We start from the raw sequence: 16,360 nt of genomic DNA on the forward strand, positions 1-16,360 counted from the left end.
ACCAACTACGCCACGCTTCACATGGAAGTCTCGCGAATATTTAGCTTAATACACCTACTCCCGGTTAGTCGAAAAAACTTATTTTGGTCCTTTGTGGGTTTACTAATTAGTCTATAAAAAATTCCATTATTTCAGTTGTTTTTTATATTAAACTCTAATTCCCGACCGAGTTTGAAATTTATAGGTTAATATTATAGGGAGTTACGGGGTGTGATGTGTGCGTGCCCCCTGATACGACTTTTGTTCCTTATTCAACCATTATTCGCTCTTTAACAAAGAAAAATAATTCTTTTCATATACAGAACACTTTATTCCCTTAAAAATATTGAAAAAGAAGTTAAAAAAATAACATAAAATAAAATAAATCAATAAATAAAAATTACCATACATTTATTCGTTTATTAGCTATTATCTGCTATTTCCCAAAGAAAAAATAGTTATTTTTATATACAGAACACCTGTTTTGCGTTATTATATTCGAAAATTATATTTAAAAAAATAGTGTAAAATAAATAAAAAAAATTTAAAATCGACTCTTACAGGGCTTCGAACCCAGGACCTCTGGGACTACACATCAACCTTGCACACAGCGCTACCAACTGCACCACGCTTCACATGCCAGCCTCGCGAATATTTAGCTTAATACACCTACTGCCGGTTAGTCGACAAAACTTATTTTGATCCTTTGTGGGGCCACTAATTAGTCTATAAAAAATTCATTTATTACAATTGTTTGTTATATTAAACTCTAATTCCCGACCGAGTTTGAAATTTATAGGTCAATATTATAGAGAGTTACAGGGTGTGATGTGTGCGTGCCCCCTCATACGACTTTTGTCCCTTTTGCAGTCATTATTCGCTCTTTGACAAAGAAAAATAATTCTTTTCATATACAGAACACTTTATTCCCTTAAAAATATTGAAAAAGAAGTTAAAAAAATAACATAAAATAAAATAAATCTATAAATAAAAATTACCCTATATTTATTCGTTTATTAGCTATTATCCGCTATTTCCCAAAGAAAAAATAGTTATTTTTATATACAGAATACTTGTTTCGCGTTATAATATCGAAAATTATATTTGAAAAAATAGTATAAAATAAATAAAAAAAATTTAAAATCGACGCTTACAGGGTTTCGAACCCAGGACCTCTGGGACTACACATCAACCTTGCACACAGCGCTACCAACTGCACCACGCTTCACATGCCAGCCTTTCGAATATTTAGCTTAATACACCTACTCCCGGTTAGACAACAAAACTTATTTTGGCCCTTTGTGGGCCCACTAAATAGTCTATAAAAAATTCCTTTATTACAATTGTTTGTTACATTAAACTCTAATTTCAGACCGAGTTTGAAATTTATAGGTTAATATTATAGGGAGTTACGGGGTGTGATGTGAGCTTGCCCCCTAATACGACTTTTTCCCTTTTTCAGCCATTTTTCGCTCTTTAAGCTAAATATTCGCGAGGATGGCATGTGAAGCGTGGTGCAGTTGGTTGCGCTGTGTGCAAGGTTGATGTGTTGTCCCAGAGGTCCTGGGTTCGAAACCCTGAAAGAGTCGATTTTAAATTTTATTTATTTATTTTATATTTTTTAAAAAAATATATTTTCGATATTATAACGCGAAACAAATGCTCTGTATATAAAAATAACTATTTTTACTTTGGGAAATAGCGGATAATAGCTAGTAAACGAATAAATATAGGGTAATTTTTATTTATTGATTTATTTTATTTTATGTCATTTTTTTTAACTTCTCTTTCAAAATTTTTAAGTGAATAAAGTGTTCTATACATGAAAAGCATTATTTTTCTTTGTTAAATAGCGAATAATGGCTGAAAAAGGGACAAAACTCGTATCAGGGGGCATGCACACATCACTCCCCGTATATTAATCTATAATATTAACCTATAAATTTCAAACTCGGTCGGGAATTAGAGTTTAATATAACAAACAATTGTAATAATGGAATTTTTTATAGACTAATTAGTAAATCCTCATAGGGCCAAAATAAGTTTTGCTGACTAACCGGGAGTAAGTGTATTAAACTAAATATTCCCGAGGCTGGTATGTGAAGCGTGGTGCAGTTGGTAGCTCTGTGGGCAAGTGTGATGTGTAGTCCCGGAGGTCCCGGGTTCGTAACCCTGTGAGGATCGATTTTAAATTTTTTTTTTATTTATTTTATATTATTTTTTTTATATAATTTTCGATATTATAACGCGAATCAAGCGTTCTGTATATAAAAATAAAAAATGCAGAAGCGTTGAATCAGACTCGCAATACTTAATCCAATTTTAAACTATTGCGTCCGATTGTCGTTAACAATCACTTCTAGCGGTTCCCATGATTAGAGTATGGCATCAGACTATCCCACATTTGATTTAGGACACGCTAAGTTTAGGCAGAATTAAGTGTTCAGAATTAAGTGTTCAGAATTAAGTGTTCAGAATTAAGTGTTCAGAGTTCAGTGTTCAAAATTAAGTGTTCAAAATTTAGTGTTCAGAATTCAGTGTTCAGAATTCAGTGTTTAGAATTAAAAGAATTAAGTGTTTTTCTGAGACGGAGACACCCACAATATTCAATATACCGTAATACATTCGAGCTCTTCTTTACTGGAAATACAGAGCTATAAGCTAACGCATAGCGCGCGTCGCACTTTTCTACAATATGTTTCTACAGCAACAAAGCTTTCTGTTTTGTAATCATAAAGCAGTATGATTTCGATAAAACTTTTATCTTTGTTATCTCTTTTATTTGACTGATAAACTGTGGATTGTGTCGTGAAGGTGTAAACTCTGTATTATCGTGCTGATAAATATGTGTGAAGCATGTGCGGTGGCTATGGATGACAATTTCAAAATCTTGAAATGAGAACAATGATTTTAGATCTTAACTTCATTTTCTTGACTCTTGTCATAGGGGCATTTGCTTTAGGCTTATATTTCCGTAATTCAAACATTAATCGCTTTAGTTTATATGTGAGTACATTAAAATATTTCTATTGTGTGATATTTCCATTGAAGATTTTTAAGCAGTGTTGTGTTTTATTACGTAGAAATACACCAGTATGTTTGCAGTTATTGCTGATGGAATTCTTTACGTGATGTTATTCAATAATTTAGAGTAATCACTCGTCCCTTTTAAATAGGATCACTACTCAGTTATATATGCTTGCCCCTATTACCTTTGCCTTTTTGTTATTACATTTTGTTAAAAAAAATTTAATAAAGTGTATTCAAATTAAAAACGACAACGCTAAGAATGTGTTGTGCAGGGTATCTGTTGCATTTTAGATTTTCATGAATAATTCCAAGAATTTTCCTGACTTACCGAAGTTACTATTTTCTCCACAAAGACACAACAATAAATAATAATAATAAAAAAAAAGCTTTATAATAACATTAATTGAAATGATGGGTATAACAGAAACTGTTATACTCTGCATCTTCATATTTACAGATTTTAAACTTAAAAAATAGAGTAACGAATGAGTCGAAGCAATAAAATAGCTGAAAAAATATACAAAAGCAAATAATTAAATACTGTCAGATACACATAGTTATTTAAAACTCTATTATTTCTTCTTTAAAGTAAGTGTAATATAGAAAGCCTAAACTAGAATTTTAAATTGATAAAATATAAAATTAAATAATAAATACATAAAAAAATTCTGAAATCACAGAAGTTTAAAAGATAATTCGCTCTAGAAATGATGTTACTTCTTTATTTTTTGAAAGCACACCATAATTTTTAAAGAACAGGATAAAAATATTTTATATTTTAATCGAATATGACTATGAGGGGGATTTTGGTACAAATTTAGACATTTGGAACACTGAAATTGGGAGGGGGGTAAATTTCATTTTAAAAATTAGATTTTTCAGTGACCTGAACCAATGACTTTACATTATTTTTTTATAAAAATAGTTAAAATAATGACATATCATGACAAATTTTGTTCAATACCGAGATCCATGATTTTTCATGACTTCTCCCGAAGCATATTTAAAAATCTTCTGTGTCAATTTGTGTTAGCATATTTATTTAACAAAAGTAGATATTTTGTCTTGAACTGCATCTTAAATAGTGTAAAAATTGCATAATTTCTAATATTTTTATCGCTCTTTCCTTTAAGAACTGTTAGCAGTGGTGAAGGTGAGGTGAAAAAAAAATAAAAAAGAAAATTGTCATCTAATCATATTTCCCACTTTCTCAATAAAGTGGTAAAAGAAGTTGTAATCTAGTTATGATCCCCATGTTCTAAAATGATACATTTCAGCATTTAATTTTTTTAAGGAAGTACAATGAAAAAAAAATACATTCGATTTATCTTACTTAGATGCAAATAATATGTTTATTTAATTTTAATTGGTTAAATTTTTTCTTTAAATTTTTCTACTTTATGTTGAATTTTTAGTTGTTTTTATTTAGGAAGGAGGCTTTGCTGTGGTTGAATTAGTGAAGGTTTTAAAAAAGGTAGCTATTTTTCCATTATAAATATATTTTCATATTTGTACTATATAATTGCTAACAACATTAAACTTTATACAGGGGTGATTGCATTCCGGGGTTACATCGGAATTCCAGTTTTTTTTGGTTTGCTTTTTATTTTCGTATTTACATGATTTAAAAGTTATACATTGTGATTAGTATTTACACAATTTTAAAAATCCTGCATTGTGATTCATATTCATGTGATTTAAAAGCCAAATATCGCGATTGGTATCCATGCCAGTTTAATATCCAATATTGAGATATATATCTTGTCATAACAAAAACGATTTTTGTATTTATACATGATTTAAAAACTATATATTGCGATTCGTATTCCTGCGATCTAAAAATTATGCATCGTGATTCGTATTTATGCAATTTAAAAATTCAATATCGCAATTTGTATTTTCGCGTTTTTAGAATCCATTATAGCGATTCATATTCATGAGGATTTTAAAGTCCAAATAGTGATTCTTGTGATAAGTAAGTGTTTTCTTGGATTAGTTACTCTAAAGGTGTGGTATTCTGCATACGTAGCTAATTTAATTATTAATGATAGTTCAAAAAATTATGTTAAATATGAAACATGTATGGCATATAAATTGATATCAAATAGTAGCACATAAATTTCTTAGGGTTTTGGGCTTTGTGTTACTATTACCTCTGCTTGTATCACAAACTCAAAGGGAGATACTGTAAAGTTCATACTGTCAAAAACCATAAAGTTTTTTATATTTTTATCAAAATGCGGAATATGTTGTCTATTTTAAATTTCTTGTTTCAGGAAGAAGAGTGAGTTAGTAAAAGCTTTTAAAATGGTTCAGCTAAATTCATTGTTTTAACACTAAAATGACCAACATTTTTACCTACTTGAAATAATTTGGGCTGCAATAAGTAAACAAACATAAATGTTTGATTTTTAATCAAATTACAGTAAAACCTCTTTAACAATGTAGGAGGGATATAATATAACCATACAATATTGGATAATATATGGTTATAGGAGGAACCTTGATGAAATAGGGTTATAACAGGACATGCTTAGGGTTTTTTTCTACCAAATATATTCTTAAAATTATTTTGTACAATTTAAGCTTTAAGCACTGTTTTTTATTCTTTTTTCGTGAAATTTTTTTAACTGTTAAATTAGATTATCTATTTTTAAAACATTTTTTTTTAACTTTTGCTCCACACCGGTAAGTTTATTTTCTGCTTTCTTTTATTTCAAACTCATTTTAAATTGCATTTTTATTTTTTATCAATATAGATTCGTTATAGAGAGTAATTTTTTTCTTTGGATAATTATTCTTAATTCAGAAATATCTCATTCATAGTAAAGGATGTGTTCTGATGAAGACCTTTACATGTTTTCATTAAAAATTTTTCTATTTTATTTTATTCTTCTTTTTGTTAAATATATATATAAATATATATTTATGAATATGTATATAAAAATATATATTTATGAATACATATATAAATATATATTTATGAATATATATATAAATATATATTTATGAATATATATATATGATATATTTTTAGGCCTGCCCAGTTCAAACTAGTAATAAATGGAAACTCCTATCATTATCAGAGAGTCATTGTTTTAGCAAAAATATTTTAATGCCTGGTCTCAAAAGCAGCTTAAAATTGTATGGAGCTACCTGTGCTGTTGCTTGTTCTACTATGGTAAGTTTTTATAGCTTTATTTCTTTTAAATGGTGATTTTTTAAAACTATTTTTTTCTATTTATGCAAGACATTCTTCTATTATTTTTAAACTTGTTTAAAAATAGTGGATAAGTTTTCACTTTTACCTAAAATTTGTATTGTTTTTTAAAAATGTAAAAGAAATTTCTAGTCTATAAAGCATAGCTGCCAACTGTTCTGAACTTTTCGGATTTGTTCCTAATTTTTAAATCAAATCTGAAAATCTGATATTTTTATAAAAAATCTGAATTTTCATAAAATTGCAGTATATTTGCTTTTAAACCAATACCTTATTCTGATCGCTGCAACAGCGCTTCCTGTGTTTATTGTGCTGAAGTAATTTTTAGTAGCTTTTTATTTGAAAGTACTATTCCAATAGCTGTTGCTGATCATTTCACTAAGATGAATCTTTAACAACTATTATTATTTTTTAAAAAATTTATTGTAGTATTTTAACACTTGCATCAGAAATATTTGTTAGTGATGTAGATTATTATTTACCTGTGTTTTATAATTTTCAGAAGAATAATTATGTATTAATAGGTAATGGTTGCTTTTAAATTATTATACCGGTATTCATAATTATAAAATATTAATATTATTAATTTCCCACACAAGATAGTGTTTATAGTTTTGTTTTACTAATTTACATACGGTATTTAAATATATGTCTATTAGTGTTATTATTTAATAGTTAAATTTTGGTCTTACTCTCCTAATTTTTGCGTATTATTTTGTCGCATATAGTGTTCCTAATTTTTGATTCCTAAGGTTGGCAGCTATGATAAAGCAGAACTTAACATAAAAAGTTCCTTTTTTCATTTTTATTTCCGATATACAGTGAACGCTCGCTACTGTGATATCCGATATAACAATAACTCCCTTTATTACGAATATGTTTCATGGTCCTGACAAACTTGCATATGAATTAATGTCATGCTTGTCTCATACGATATTCTCTGAAGCAATAAACCCCTGTAAAACTATTTTTTTTCCAAATTTCAACCTTATTTTCTCCATTTCTTATTGGTTTTCAAATAATGCGAAAAATCTTATTTTATAATCTTTTGCCATTTTTCCCCATCTTTTCTGACAAGAGAAGACTCACTGCTCAAGAGTTTCCATTCTTAGGATTGCCTCCCTTATCTCTTAAGAAGTCACATTCCTATCTGATTTCATTACCTTTATGTTAAAAGCTGATCATGAGTCACAAATGACCACAAGCATCACATTAACACCTGAAAGAGAATTTTTTTTTCTCCATAGAGGATGGGTAGAGCACCATTCGCAAACGAAAATCATTTTCATGCTTTGGACTCACTGCATACTTTGTTGGTTGACTTGACAGTCAAATAAATGAATAAACAAACAAAAATATCAGATTATTTTTAATAAAAACTGTTTTCAGTTGTGTTTACTACCTTATTTTCTGAATTTATTTCAATTGTTCTTAATATTTAACCATAATTACTACTCTGTAAATTAATTTTTTGCATGATATATAAATACATTTATAGTTAATACATTTATAGTTAATACATTTATAGTTAATACATATACAGTACAGAAACCTTTATCCGGAAATCAGAAAATCGGAAAACCAAAAAGCCTGAATGAAATTCGATAAATTTACCGCCATTTTTTTTTGAAAAATGTTTTTTTTCCTCATAAGGTTTTAGGATTCTTCTTTCTTTTTTGAAAGATGTTTACCTTACCATTATTTTGGAAATAATCATTATTGTATTAATTCATTGTTTTTTCTTCTTTTTAAGATTATCTCCAAATATTTAATTTTTTTTAGTTGGGTTTAATAATAAAAAAACTGGCTTTTAGTAGCAATTCAGAAAACTGGAAAAATCAGTTATCCAGAATAGTGATTGTCCCGATCGTTCCGGATAATCGGTTTCTTACTGTATAAAATTAAATTTTAAAAAAATCCCAGGGATGTGATTCTTCCGCGGATTCGCAGATTTCCGCTGAAATTTTTTTTTGCACAAGTTAAAATATTTTATGAGGAATTAAATTTTCCGCTACGCGAAAGTATTGAAGTCCTCATTCCTACCTCAAACATTGATTTTCGTAATTACCTGATTTAAAAGTTGAACGTTGTGATTCTTAATCAGGCGATTTAAATGTCGTACACTGCGATTCTTATTTACGAGATTTAAAAATCCAATATCGCGATTTGTAATTACGCTTTTTTAAAGCCCTATATAGCGATTCATATTCATGCGAGCTTAAAATCCAATGTCGTGATTCGTTTTTGCGGTTGTAATATCAAACATCCATTTTCCTATTTATGTGTGCTTTAAAAATTAGACAGTGTAATTCGTATTCGCACTATTTAAGAATTACACATCGTGATTCGTATTTACGTGATCTAAAAATTAAGCATCATGATTTGTATTTTCGCATTTTTTAAATCCGATATAGAGTTTCATATTCATGTGATTTAGAAGCCTCATTTCGGGATTCATATTCTCTTAATTTTAAATCATGCATGTAATTCATATTCTCTTAATTTCAAATCATGCATGTGATTCATATTCTCTTAATTCAAAATCATGCATGTGATTCATATTTATATATAAATGCAATTTTAAAATTAATCATCGGGATTTATAATCACATGGTTTACAAGTTTAAAAATTGCACTTTTTTGTCAAATTTCTGTATATACACTGAGTGGCCAAATTATTATGACCACCTCAGAGTTTTATGCAAATGAGTTATTGCGTCACAGCGTTGCCGCTAGAGGGCAAGATAACCATAACACGGGAATGCTGGACAAGTGAGTCATCAGTTATACTGTGTTGCTTGCTCAGATATGGGNATATATATATATATATATATATTCATTCTTGAATTTCCTCTTTTTTACTTTCCAACTACTCTCATCCCTGGTATCCCCAAAGTATGTAGGTCCTTGATATAACAATATATCCCTCTATAACAATATATTTATTTGGCCCCCAAAATATTGTTGTAGCAAGGTTTTACTTACAGAAAATATTTATTTAGAAAAAAAAAACATAATTTCCTTGATTGTCTTCCTCCCATTTGTTTTTAAGTTTCAATTAATACTTATTGAATGATCCTATTCTATTTTTGTTTTTTTGAATTTCATCTTGAAAAGATTGGGTAGTATTTATTTACTTTCCTGATTAATATTCATTAATTTATGTCCATTAACTGCGTAAAATGCAATCGCAATGCTCTATGGCTCTTAATAATCACAATTTAATGTCACCCAGTTGCAATTATGCAAATCCACTCTGAGTGGAGCAGTGAATCAGAAGCCCTGTGTCAGGATTTTTTCTGGCTTTCTGCAACAAAATTCTCTAGCACTAATATCTTTCTGTAAGATACTTTCAGTTATAACAAAGATGTGTGCTACTAATTTAAGGTAACAAAAACGCTGGTTTACAAAAAAAAAAAAAAAAAAAAAAAAAATAAAAAAAAAAAAAAAAAANTTTTTTTTAATAGAATATGTATTATTTTTTTGATTCTAATATACTATAGGGGATATTCTCGGATTTTGTTCGTGGAGGGGAGCACACCAATTATTTCCATTGTCGCATTTTGTAAATCATCATCACATTAAATAAATAAATATCATGAAATCGGTAGCAAAAACAGATCGGCGACGAAAGCACGCAAATCAAGACTCTTCAGAAAGGGGTTACTCGAATGTCTGTTTTGTTTCAAAATTTAATTGTTGTGATAAATAATAACTTTCAAAAATATTGGGTTTTAAAAACAGTGTGGACATTTTAAGCCACAACTGCCAAAAAAAAAAAAGAATTATGGAATCATTGCCTTAAAAAGTAAATAATCAAAAGCGCGATTTGAATTTCCCATGTTGCCTGAAATATATCGGAATATCTAAAGGCCACATGAAAATCACTGTCAATAACTTTCAAAAATGCAATCAAAATGGATTTACAATATCGGCGTTAATTGAGCGTTTAAAAATGTGATTTCAAATTTTATGTGTAGATTTCTGCAGAAAAGCACACCAATTTGTTTTTTTTAGAGGAGATTTTTTTTTCTTTCTGCAAGAGCTATGCAACATTCCGTGACCATGTCGCCGCAATTCTACCACAGGGATCAGAAGTTAATATATGCAATGAAAAAAAAATTTAACAGGGTGCATAGCATTTTTAAAAAGTGCTTAAAGGTGCTTATTTTGGATTTTTGTTTCTTAAAAACCCTTAAAGGTGCTTTTTTTTATTGGATGTTTTTAAAAAGCGCATAATTTTTCCTTTTCGAAATTTAAAATTTAATTTGAATTGAAATTTAAATTGAAAATTTTTTTTCTTTGCCATGTAGATTTTTGCCACGTATTATGCAAAAGCGTATTTTACAGATTGTTCTATTCAATGTTTTCACAAATCATTCAAAGTCAATGCATTTCGGCGTACTTTCATTCTGTAGCGTATGATAGCGCCAATCATTTTACATGTTTGAGGAAATATTTGCTGGTCCACATATGCATATACTGAGCTGGATTCAGTGGGAATTATTCTTGCCCTATCTTGTGCAACTTGGCTGCATTTTGCACGAGATTCTCAATTTCCGACTTCATTTTCCTCCCTCTTAAATAGAGCCGAAAAATCTCTTTATCTTGGCTAATGTAATCAAGAAAAAGAGTTCTTTGACAGAAACTAGTTATTTTATCATGTAAAGTCTTTGAAAATTATTTTGCATTTTGTTAATGTATATAGTGCTTAAAAATATTTTTTAAGTGCTTAAAAAGTACTTAAAAGGTACTTATTTTTTTCCTGAAAGCTTTGGTTACGCACCTTGTTTAATCGAAATGATTCTTCGTATTTCTATTGTAGTATGCATTTTCCTTGATTTCTGATATTTCCAAATGGAGTGAATGGGAGCCATGTGGAAACTTGATGTTGATGCAACTAAACACTACTGAACAACTGAAATCGGATCGTTTCATGCAAGCTAGCTACATAGTGGGCATTCAAAGGGGCCTAAATATACAATCTTATACAGCATTTTACCAGTAAGTATATGCACGAAGACTGATTAAATGTCAGAGAAGAAATTTTTAAGTGTGAGGTCGATTTTTGTGGGCATAAATATTGAACCCTGGGAATTAATTAAAATTTCTTGTGAATGTGATCTTTTTTCATCAAAAATTTATAGTTATAATATTACTTTTATACGTAAAAATAACTGTCTCTTTATTTATCTTCTATGTACATAAAAAATTAGGGGTCTGTTTAGAAGACATTTGGGTCTGTTAACAGACCCTTCACAAAATATCTTTTCATAAAAACGGATCCTTCATAAAATATTTTAACTTAAAAATGGACCCTTCACAAAATCATTTATCTTTCAATCGGACCCTTCACAAATTTGTTTGTCTTTATTATTATTTTGTAATTTAAATAAACCCTTCGCAGGAAGGGGGAGAAAGAAAGACAGATGTAATAGGACTAAGTTTTGTCTTTGGCAGCCGCTTCTTCCTTTATTCATCCGAAATGAATATTCTGCGTTCAGCAGTATAGCCTAAATATCAAATATTTGTATGTTGCATCTCTATATTAGTAGCAGAAATTGCTGTTTATTTTTGAAAATGTAATTTTTTTAAATTATAGTTTTACAGTGTTGAGCATAATCTTGTATGTCTTTACAATTTAAAAACTTCTTGAAAAAGTTTTTTGCAATGACAGGACCCTATTTGCACAAATTCACAAAAGCAGGACCCTGGTTGAAAGAATGTTACTTAATGTTTATTTTATATTCACAAATTGTGAGTAGTTTTTTCACAATTTTACAAAAACGGACTGTTCACAAAATGTCTGGACAGACCCCTGAAGATAGAAAAAAGAAAGAAAAAAAACTACACTTTGAAAAAAAATTCTGATGATTTATTTTTTCAGAAATCACATATCGGTATATTATTTAAGAGTTGGTTTCTGTATTCATGTTTAACAGTATTGGATTATTGAAAAATTCTCATACGATTTGTAATTATAAATTCAATATGTGTTTATCAATAGTTTATGTATTTATTTTATAATTTGTTTACATAGTATTATTAGTGAAATTTCAGTATGTTATTTTGTCGAATATTTATATAATTATAAAATTAAATTATAATATACTCTTTTGTGTAATGTATAGAAGAAATACAATTTTGTTTGTTTATTTAATTTTTTTTTTTTTAGAAATTTGTAAAAATAAATTTATCCTCCGAATTGTTGCTTTACAGTTGTGGCTTATTTAACGACTATATATGAAATAGCTTAAAAATTAACCCTTTTATCTTAACTAGATTACAATTCCAAACTATTTACAACCTGTTTTAATATGTATTTCCTTTTTTAAAAAAAGAGTTTCTTCCATTTCTTTCACTTGGGTTGGAAGAAACCTATTTCTTCTGGGGATGCTTTTCCCACAGTTTTTTCCTTTGTGGAAGAGACTTATTTCCTGCTAAAAAAAACTATGAAATTAGAAAGTTCTAAACATTCAGGCAAAAAAAGAATTATAAAGAAAGAAAAGAAGATATTTTTTATTTTGAAAGATATATTCACCAAAAGGTTTTTATAGAACGATTTATAATAAGCTTTAAATAAATGATAATGATTTTATTTGATAATAATAATTAATTTTATTAAGGGATGCTTTTAATAGAGATTTTTCAGTTATTTTGTTCTTACAGGTTTGATTGTAAAAAGTGGCTAATTTTATAACTCACTGATTTTATTGGTGGCAGTATATATATATATCTATCCAGTCAGACTTCTATTTAACGAACTTCCACTTTGAAAATTTCTCTTTTTTGCGATTTTTTTCGATGTTCCAAGAAAATTTTGGAAATTTCTTCGTAATATAGCTTCCAAATAACAAAGTGAATTTTCTATTTCACGAACTTTTCATTGATATCTATTTTCCCTATTTCCCAAAATATTTCCGAACATTTTAAACTTTAATGCATTTTATGGGGGAAGTGACCTTGAATTGATTTTTGCAACCTTTTATAGAGAAATCAGTAAAATCTCTTTTCCTTTTTGTTTGCATTTCAAACGAAAAGCTCAGATGAAACCGATTTAATCAGTAGCAATTAAACTTAAGAACGCATGTGGTAATGAACGTTTAAAATTACTTTTATAATAAATGCAGCTATAGTTTTATACGTAAATTTAACTTTTTTTAGTTGAAAATGTATGTAGCATGTAGTGGATAATGTTTTGCTCTATTCTTGCTTTCCATGCATATTTCTTTTATGGCTAAGATTTATAAAATAAATAGTAGATACTAGTTTTCATGAAAAAGGTGTATCAATTGCCATTTTAATTATGTCTAGTGTTTATGAATTTAAAACCTGCTTTGTGTTTAAGTATTTTAAAAGGTGATTTTCTATTTAATAAATTTTCCACATAATTAACTTACACAATCCAGTCACATTAATGTGACCACCACCTACTTTCGACGTCAATCCAGGTTGCAGGAGGGAGCATTATGGTTTGGGGAATGTTTTCCTGGCATTCACTGGGTGCACTTATCAAGACATGCTGGATCAGCACAAGTACGCATCTGTCCTTGCGGACCATGTCCACCCCTGCATGCAAATGGTTTTTCCTCAGAATGATGGCATCTACAAGCAGGACAATGCGAGGTGTCATACAACTCGCAGTGTATGCGCATGGTTCGAAGAGCACCAGGATGAGGTTACCGTACTCCTCTGGCCAGCAAACTCACCGGATTTAAACCCAACTGAGAATTTGTGGGACCACCTCGATCGGGTTGTTCACGCCATGAAACCTCAACTGTGTAAACTGGCAGCTGGCCATGGCACTGGAGTCGGCATGGTTCAACATCACAGCGAACACCTTCAGAAACCTAATTGACTCTCTTCCTGCACGTCTCTCAGCGGTGCGCTCTGCCAAGAGTGGTTATTCTGGCTTTTGACAGGTGGTCACATTAATGTGACTGGACTGTGTATTACCGTGATTTAGCAACTTGTTAAATACAGGTCCCACTGTTCATATGTATATATTGCGAGCAATTTTTTTTATATATTGCAGATTTCTAAGTTTTCCTTCCAAGTGCACTAAATGGATTTTATTCTGGAATGCCAAACAGTTTGAATTTATGTTTTTTCTATTGCAACCAGCTGTTAGCAAAAATTGTAAGTCAAAATTTTCTGTTTCAAATTTGATATAAAATTATGTGCTAAAAATATATCTGATTTCTGTCTACAAATCAGAGGTATGCCATTCTCTGCAATTTTGCTATTTTTGCTTGATTTATATCATAAATTTAACAATTATAAAATTGCAATAATTTGATTTGTTGAACTTTGGGGGCATCTACAATTTATATAAAATTTATTAAAAAAAGCTATTTATTCTATCAAATATGTTATTTCCATATTTTTTGGACTCTGGATTTATGTTATAAAGATAAAATAATAACTTTTTTTTAATCCTTAAATTTAAGAAGATGAATTTAGTATGATAGAGATTAATTATTTCTAAAATTTGAATTGATCTTTTTTTTTGAAGATTTTATCTAAAATTATTTTAATCTAATTATATTCAATAATTATTCAATTGTTTCTTTAAAAAATAGTCAATTAAGAGATTGTTAAATTGATTTTTTTTAAGAAAAATGCTAAGTTTTATTTAAAACTAGAAAAACAATTTAATTAAATCAAATTGTAATTTCAACTGATTATTAAATCTTCAGATTAACTCTTATCAATAAACTATTTCAATTGAGATTTCAATAAGTAATGATAATTAGTAACTAAGAGTACAGTTTTATAATGTGAAGTGAAATTTTTAAATATGTTTGTAAAAAATATATTTCTTTAATTTAATTTGTATTTTATTTAATATAATAATTCCTTTAATTTATATTTTTTATTACAGTTCTATTTTTAATTTCAAAAACATGTTTCAACATGCATAGTTCAACATTTTTCCTAGAACTGTTTTACATATCTGTAATCATGATCTATTGTGTTTAAATAAATGTTCAGAGTTCAGTTAAATCACTCTATTTCTTCACTGTTCAATTTTTCTGCTTCTAAACTCATACCAAACTTCAATCACATGTAACAACCAGAGTCCTCATGATTTAAATTACTTGATAAATTATTGGATACTACTAGATTATTTGATTTAAAGAAAGGCTTCTGATTTAAATCACTTGACTTTTTTTATAATAAAAATCATTGATTTATGTTGAAAATATACTTTATTAATGAATATTTATAAATGTATTCTTAAGGTCATGATTTTTTTTAATAGTCTGATTTCATTAATATTCAAGGTATTATCCTGACGAATAATGTCGAAGGGTTATGCATGTAAATTATCTTTTGATTATCAAAGGATAATTAGACTTTCTTTTTAAGGCTAAATGTAAACTAAAGTGATTTGAATCTTTTAAATGATTATTTTCCATTAGTAATAGGTAAATAATTTGTCATTCAATAAGCATATTTTAATTATAACAATTTAGATTCATTTATATAAATAATTTTGAAATTTCTTAAACATACATAATGATATTTTTAGGTATTAAGTCTATAAGTAATGATATTAATGAATACATAATTTATATATAATAATGAATATATGATAAGAATGATATTTTGAATTTATAAACAATGATATTTTTGGCGAAAGACTTGTTTTGTGAAGAGTAATTTAGAATAATTGAATTTTTTTATGCTTCCATGTCTAAATTTATTTATTCTTTATTTGATATATAAGTGACAGATTAGTCTTTGTCTTTAGAAATTCTTGGAAATATTGAGCTTGTATAAAAACAACTATTTTATTTTTTCAGTGATTAGTTTGTAATTAATACATAGTAATTTTAACAATTTTGGTTGGAAGTATTAATTTAGTTATAATATCATTTTTAAATAACATTAGGTTTTATTGGTTTACCTGATCAGAGCTTTTAATTGGTATATGTAATAAAAAAATATCTGAAAATTAATTTATTAACACTAAAACCAGCACTTAATGTATACCTATTTCTACCCATAGCCGGTCAAATGAGCGATCTTTATGTTTCTTGATTGAATGAATAAAATACGGATGTTAGGAAGGAAATAAACTAAAAAAACTTTGCTATAATTAAACAAAATTGTATGATGCCAATT

General features: G+C 28.3%; 1 protein-coding gene across 1 annotated transcript in view; it reads left to right on the top strand.

Annotated features, from left to right (window-relative positions):
* Positions 1-2,664: 2,664 nt before the first annotated feature.
* Positions 2,665-16,360, top strand: part of LOC107439362 (uncharacterized) — a gene marked incomplete in the record, with an annotated part of 35,922 nt that continues 22,226 nt past the window's right edge. Inside the window, 5 exon segments of the mRNA XM_043038831.2 lie at positions 2,665-2,985; positions 4,439-4,483; positions 6,047-6,190; positions 11,055-11,233; positions 14,265-14,368. Coding sequence (XP_042894765.2) covers positions 2,875-2,985; positions 4,439-4,483; positions 6,047-6,190; positions 11,055-11,233; positions 14,265-14,368 — 583 coding nt within the window.

The sequence above is a fragment of the Parasteatoda tepidariorum genome, chromosome 10 (genome assembly GCF_043381705.1).
Source record: "Parasteatoda tepidariorum isolate YZ-2023 chromosome 10, CAS_Ptep_4.0, whole genome shotgun sequence".
In the NCBI taxonomy this organism is placed as follows: domain Eukaryota; kingdom Metazoa; phylum Arthropoda; class Arachnida; order Araneae; family Theridiidae; genus Parasteatoda; species Parasteatoda tepidariorum.